Genomic DNA, 7,753 nt, shown 5'->3' on the forward strand with positions numbered 1-7,753 from the left:
CCACCTGTGTGTGAATAGGTGTTAATTTCTTTGCTCCTAGTGCTGTGACTCTTCATGGTTACCAGCTAGGTCCCTCACTGATTTCATTTGGCATGCTGTCAAACAGCTTTGTCAGCTGAGCAAAGGTCCTGTTTGGCTGATACAACAAAGCAGGCCACTGGTTTCAATGGCACTTGCAGCTTGTTTATACCAGTAAATCATTGGAGCACTTACAAGAAAGGGTGTTGCAAAAGTCAGCCCCTTTATGATAAAGTTATGACCTATGAGACAAAAAGGGAGAGGCGATAAGATTAACCTTTGGACCAAACACCCAACGACAGCACAAAGACAGCGACGTGGCAGAACACTATAATACTGGAATAGCAACACCTCCAGCTTGATACAAGTTTTAGGAAAAAGCCTGAATCAAACATTTGGTTGTTCTGCCTCGATCATTTATCTGGATTTTACAAACAAAATGGCTTCCATACCAGAGGAAGATCTCTCCTGTCCTGTCTGCAGGAACATCTTCAAGGATCCCCTTGTTCTTACATGCAGCCACCGCTTCTGTAAGGACTGTCTGAAGAAGTGGTGGAGAGGAAAACAAACGCACGAGTGTCCAGTTTGCAATAGAAGATCATCAAGAAGTGATCCACCGCGTAACCTGTGCGAGACTTTCGAACAGAAGAGAGAGCAGACATCTTCAGCAGGGTCTGAGGCTCTTTGCAGTCAGCACTCTGAGAAACTCAAACTTTTCTGTGAGGAGCATCAGCAGCCAGTGTGCCATATCTGTCTGAATTCAGGTGCACACACTGGACACACATTCAAACCCATCGATGAGGCTGCAAAGGACCACAAAGAGAAAATCCACAGATATCTGAAGCCCTTACAGGACAAACTGAAGCTAATTGAAAAAGTTAAAGGGAACTGTGATAAAACAGAACAATACACTAAAGTGCAGGCCCAACGCACAAAGAGGCAGATTAAGAAGCAGTTTAAGAAGCTACACCGTTTTCTGGAGGAGGAAGAGGAATACAGTATCAGTAGTCTGAGTGAAGAAATTGATCAGAAGAGTCAGCTGATGAGGAAGAAGATTGAGGCTCTGAACAGAGAGAGAGCAGCTCTTTCAGATACAGTCAGAGCCACAGAGGAGGAGCTGAGAGCTGAAGATGTCTCATTCCTGCAGAACTACAAGGCTGCAGTGAAAAGAGTCCAGCAGCGCCCCCTGCTGGAGGATCCAGAGCTGGTCTCAGGAGCTCTGATAGACGAGGCCAAACACCTGGGCAACCTGAGCTACGACATCTGGTACAACATGATGGAATTGGAAACATATCCAGTGATTCTGGATCCAAACACTGCTCATCCAGAACTTCTCCTGTCTGAAGATCTGACCAGCGTGAGACTTGGAGATAAACAGAAACTTCCTAAAAACCCAGAGAGGTTTGAAACAACCAATTCTGTCCTGGGCTCTGAAGGCTTTGAATCAGGGACACACAGCTGGGATGTTGAAGTTGGAGACAGTGCAGACTGGTCTCTGGGCGTAGCAGCAGGGTCTGTCCAGAGGAAAAGGAAAACTAAGTCTAAACTATGGAGAATAGAATACCGTAGGGGTATATATAAAGCCATCTCCCCATCAGCCCAACCAGTTGTCCTCTCACTGAAGAAGAAGCTTCAACAGATCAAAGTTCATCTGAACTGGAGAAGAGGAAAACTGTCTTTTACTGATCCTAACACTAAAACGCTCGTACACACCTTCAGGCATACTTTCACTGAGAAGCTGTTTCCGTACATATGCAACGGAGATCAAGTCCCAGTTAACGTTTTACCAAAGGTGCAAGAGGATGATGAAGAGGATGAGGATGACAGCGGTGATGAGGGTGCTGAGGATGACAATGATGATGAGGATGATGAAGTTTCTGATGTCAAGGAAGTTTGTTATTTGGATAAGGATGAAAGCCATGTAGACAATAATGATGAAAATGAGGATGATGAAGAGGATGAGGATGACAGCGGTGATGAGGGTGATGAAGATGACAATGATGATGAGGATGATGAAGTTTCTGATGTCGAGGAAGTTTGTTATTTGGATGAGGATGAAAGCCATGTAGACAATAATGATGAAAATGAGGATGATGAAGAGGATGAGGATGACAATGATGATGAGGATGATGAAGATTCTGATGTCGAGGAAGTTTGTTATTTGGATGAGGATGACAGCCATGATGACAATAATGATGAAGATGAAGATGATGAGGATAAAGATGTTGACAGGGGCGATGACGATGATGATGACGATAAGGACATAAAGACGCTTTAGACGAAAATGATTACAGTAGGTTGTTACAAGGCACTGGGCATTGACGATTAGGTAGTGTACACATACAGCATGTCAATAATGATAAACATTTGCACATCACTTTTCAAGTTTTGTACAAGTAACAGGACAAACTACAGTTGGAGGACAGTTTCCCAAGATTCTTTTTCAAGTCACCGGTCAGGTTTTGTGGGCCAAATAAAAGGACCTCAAATTTAGAATCATTCAGCCAAAGGAAGTTTGGTAACATCCAGCATCAGCAGGATGTCAGTCAGCACAACATAAAGTTGGGTGTCGTCTGCGTAACAGTGGACATTAACATTATATCTGGACATCATCTGACCCCCAGGGGGAGGCATATAAATGGTAAAAAGCAAAGGACCGAGGATTGAGCCGTGTGGAACACCAACTTCTGTAAGAGAGGTAGGAGCAAACCAGGCAAGAGCAGTGTCCTTAATGCCCAGGTGTTCATGAGAAAATCATGATCAACTCAAGTCGAGCAAAATTTAAACTAAACAAGCCCTAGAAGTTAAAACCTCAGCTATTAGTAATGTTCAGAATATAAACAGAAGTGTTCTTCTTTACATACACTGATGTGACATATTACTGTGTTATATGGAATTTGTTTGGATTTGAAAATGTAAACAAACTTTTTTCCACCTGAAACCTCCTACTAATAGTTTGCTCTGCCAGCTATGAACCAGCTAGTGCACATTGGACTCAAAGCTTTGTAACCACGCCCGAGTTCAAGATCAGTCATCAAACTATTGTAAGGTTGTCGCTTTTTATTTAAACTGTGCTGTTTATTTTAACATTTGGATATTGTTAGCTTTTCTACTGTGTCACATACACCGAGTAGAAGATATTTAAAGATCTGCAGATTGCTGACCTAATGTGGAGTATTTGCAAGTTTATTTAATCATGAAAGTTCAACTTTTAGTCTGAGTGCTTATTAGAAATCAGAAGTGAAATGCTCTTTAGCAGTTTAAGATCAAAAGGTAATTTTTAAGTTGCTTGTCTTTCTAGTTTAAAATGTTCTTGAATATCGTGAGTGATTTTGTTTTTATCCTGTTTTGTTATCTTTTTTAAATCAAATGTACACAGAGTAAATGAATGTGCCCAGACATAAAGACTGATTAAGGGCCCGATCAGACAGGACGCGTTTTGCAGGCTGTAAAACGCGAGGCGCACTGCACTGCCTTTTTTGTGGAAGTAAACACCCGATCAGACAGAGCGCGTTTCAGCAGCTGGGGGCGGCTTTTTTCCCAACTGTTGTTAAGGCAACCACCGAATCATTAGCTGTCATTAACCTAACCGTTACATTGTAAACTGACAGAAGGCCCGCCTCTCCTTTCATCTGATTGGATAATGAGAAAAAACGCCCATGACGTCGGGCGCTTTTCTGCTTTGAGTTGAAGTTTTTTCAACGCAAGGCGCACAGAGCGGAAAAAAGCGAGGCGCTCCGCAAAGCAAAAGCAGCGCGCAAAAAGCCTCTCATTGAAAACAATGACAAAAAAGCCGCCCCCAGCTGCTGAAACGCGTCCTGTCTGATCGGACCCTAATGGAGTCATATTCATGTTCCTGCGATTTATTTCAAATGTGGCTTAAATATGGCATTTTAATCTTTAACTTGTGGGACAATATTCAACTTGTATGGAATGACTTTATCTGTAAACCAATAAAGAATTAAGTGAAGAAGGAAATGCGTCCATATTTTCCAGCTAAGGACACACACACATACACACACATGCACACACACACACACAGATTTGTCATTGAGCTTTTTCTAGATGCTTACGTCAGAATGATAATTCACTTACAGGTACAAAGAAGATGTGTGTGTGTGTGTGTGTGTGTGTGTGTGTGTGTATGTGACATCTTACTCACAGATGGTACACGGGACATTAGCAGCACTTTGTGATGATTCAGCGCTGACTTCATTCAGAGTGGAGATCTGCCAACAGCCGTGAGACTGGACAGCTTCAAATCCACTGACCTGTTGGAATCAGAAGCTGGTGGGTTTGTCAATGATACTTATCATACTTATGCATGGCTGCATGGTGTGTGTGCAACAAAAAGGCCTCCATAGTGTAATGTTAATGTGTAATCCATTATAAACAACAGTATGTAGATTTTTTTATGACATTTCCTTTATACATTGTCTGACACACACAGTGCAGCAGTTCCTCCATAAAACACAAACTTGGAGCCTGAGAGCCCTCTTGACTCCTGATCACAGAGCCGCAGGAACAAACTCAGTGCAGGTGAGTCACATTAAAGGTTGACTGATTATGGGAAGATCAAACAGTGTGTGCTCGACCCGCCTGTTATCTCAAACCAAACAGCGGCTGGATAAAGGAGGCAGAAGGCCACAGCTTCCAGCACTCCCACGGATAACGCAGAGGGATGACGGAGGAGAAAAGTCGTTTTAAATCATTTACATATTGTCAGAAGCAAATTTAGATATATAACCTCAGTATTCAAATCAATTCCGAATTTTAAAAAGTGCAACTATTTTCAGCCACAGTCCTAAAAGTTTTCTTAAAGGTACAGTGACAATTTAGTGGTTCAAACGGTGGTGGCGACAGGTGCAGATTACAGGTGGGAAGCTGAGCAGATGTTATCAGGTGACTCACTTCACACTCGATTTACACTTATTTCCTTCAGTATTTTATCTCACCAACCACACACAGGACTTTTATTTTCAGATTACCCTCTCATACTAACAGCACGTTGTAAAAAATAAAGAGGAAAACTATCATGGCATGAAAACAGAAATAAAAGAACCTGGAAAACAAAGTTACTGAAGTACTTCTAGTGAGGAAGTTGTACATTTTTTAAAAGTATTTTCAATTAATCCAACGTAATCCTTTCACTCTGCAAAAACTTTACTGCATTTGTCCGACAGCTCTAGAGAGATTTTTCAGATTAAATGTTTTCTTGTCCTTCCTTCCTGGTGAAACATCTCAGTTTGTACATCCTCGGCTCCTTTTCTTGCCTCCTCTCCTCGCATCTTAGCCCCTCCTACCTCGAGTCAAGGCAACAATGATTTACCGAAATGAGACAGAGGCAGAAAATACTTTGCAATTAATACATCTGTGCATCATCGCTCCTCTGGCAACATGGATGGGTCCCGGGCACACACGCGCACTGCGTCTGCAGTCTTCCTGTGACCTTAGGCTAGCAGAGGAGGCTTCAGCATCCAGGTCCCCGGGAGGCAGCGCTGTAGCATCGGCTCCCCTGCTGAAAGTATCACAATCACCATCCACTTGTTTTTTGTCGAAAAATGTCCAAATCTAGCATTTAAACAATTTTATTTAAAATATAATCTATTTTTAAATCAAAAATACTTTAAAAAAAAGGATATTTATTCTTAAGGCCAAGGGCCCCCCATTGGCTCAGGGCACTGGGCATGTGCACACTTTGCCCATGCGGTAATCCGTCTATGTCTGGTGAGCCTTCTGTTTCTCCATGTTTATTATTTATTTATTTAACATTTATTTGTTTTATTGAAGGTATATTCAGTCCCTCCAGGAAATTGGGATTCAGCAAATTTACATAAATTCAGCTATTCCCACAACTTATCCGCAAAATTGACCAATCAACCTCTTTCCCCCACGGGCGTTGATGTGTACGCCCCCAAATATTGACCTTCATAGGTCTGCAATGTTGTATAAACATCGTAGAGCATTGTTTACTGTGCCTTTAATATCTGCAGAACGCTGCATGCTAGAGACAGACAGCAGATCTGTTCTAACGAGGCTGCGGTGTGATCGTCACTCTTTCATGACCTTCCTGATCCTCAAACTACAGAGTCTTTAATGAGACGCTAAACAGTGAAGCCATGATGACACATTCAACACACAGTGTCCTCTTGTGATTATGTTCACAAGAAGACTGTTAGCCATTCATTTAGCCACGTCCTGGTGCCTTTGACCTTCCACCAATCAGAGGCTCTGTTACAAATGTGAGTGAGACAGTGATCACCGGCTCTTAACAGTAGTTTTATAGTTTTATATTCTGTCTGATCAGGACCTCAGTCAGCCTATTATTTTAACGATTATTTTTTTGAGCATTTGTATCTCTAGCTATTCGATTGAGTTGAAACCAAAAACGTTTACATTTAAAGTGTATTCCTCAGCCGCTTGAAAGTCCGCCATCTTGTTTTGAATTGGCGGCCAATGAATCTTGGGATATGTTGGCTCGCAAAGGATTCACCCGATGGATCCTTCGTGGCTCGGGAAACGGAGGAGGCATTTGTCGGCCGCATCTGAAGGAGCCTTTGAATTGGGACAACGTTTGACGCGTCGCTGTGTCTCAATCAGCCTTCAAACATGTCCTGCGAGTTGGGACACAGCTTATAAATAGAAGAAATCAGTGTTTGTCTTATACATGACCTTTGACCTTTAAATGTTTGTATCATATTACACAGGAGAAACAGTCCCGGTGATTTCCTTTTTTAACGAGATCATTCCCTAAGTATATTACATATACACACACACGAGAACAGATCCTTTAATTCATCATCCAAACAAACAGGCAGCCTCTATTTTGTCCTTTCTTACACACACACACACACACACACACACAAACACACACACGCACACACACTTCCCGCCAAACCTGTCCTCCTGGGGTTGGCTGTGCCCGGGCTCAGAGAGTGTACCGACCCTTTCAGTTGGCCTTCGTCATGGAAACGAACTGTCTCATGTTGCCGTGACGCCACGTGGCAGACGACACTCTGCAAACACAAAACACACTCTGACACACACTGCTGATACTGAGCCTGATATAGACACACACACACACACACACACACACACACATGTTTTTATGTCTCAATGCATTTTATTTAGCTTAGAAGCTGTTATGTTTCTGTTTCTTGACAACTGTAAACATGCACACAGATATGAGTGAATGATGAACGTAGATAAGCAGATGATGGAAACAGAGGAAGATCATAATAATTACAGTTATAATGGCTGCAGGATATGTTTATACTGTGTGTTAGATTAGTGTTGATTCTCTTCTCACCACTAGAGGTCCTAAGTGGGTCAGTTTGGGGAAGAACTCACATCAAACTGTCTCCTCTTCCTCTCTCTCTCTCTCTCTCTCTCTCTCTCCATTGAGTCCACTCTGATCCGTTGACCGAAAACAAAACCTCTGATCCGTCTGGCAAACAGACGTCATTCTGTTCCAAACTTTCTGCCAAGTTTCACCTCACTCTGTTTGCTCTCAATGATATTTCCTTTTCTTCTTTTTTCCTTTCATGACTCCAGGGTGAATAAATGTCTGCTCATCCTGTCCAGCTGCTGATTTGATTACAAACCAGAACAAGCCAGTTGCCTCTTTGATATTTGATTTGGTTAAATACATAAAACCAACGGACAAGGAGAACTCAATGCCTCGGCAGCAGCATGTCCAGAATCCCAACTGAAAATCACCATGTTTAATCAACAA

General features: G+C 42.3%; 1 protein-coding gene across 1 annotated transcript; it reads left to right on the forward strand.

Moving 5' to 3' along the window:
* The first annotated feature begins 457 nt into the window (after positions 1-457).
* Positions 458-2,296, forward strand: LOC138605949 (E3 ubiquitin-protein ligase TRIM39-like). The gene has a single exon (XM_069678409.1). The coding sequence runs from the start codon at positions 458-460 to the stop codon at positions 2,294-2,296; it is 1,839 nt and encodes a 612-aa protein (XP_069534510.1).
* Positions 2,297-7,753: the final 5,457 nt, after the last annotated feature.

Source organism: Semicossyphus pulcher, unplaced genomic scaffold (genome assembly GCF_022749685.1).
Source record: "Semicossyphus pulcher isolate SPU_LCO1_2020_fin unplaced genomic scaffold, fSemPul1.0.p SCAF_3, whole genome shotgun sequence".
Taxonomy (NCBI): Eukaryota; Metazoa; Chordata; class Actinopteri; order Labriformes; family Labridae; genus Semicossyphus; species Semicossyphus pulcher.

Bases quoted from the DNA above. Each gene is read 5' to 3' on its own strand.
- LOC138605949 (XM_069678409.1), top strand. From the start codon at position 458: ATGGCTTCCATACCAGAGGAAGATCTCTCCTGTCCTGTCTGCAGGAAC.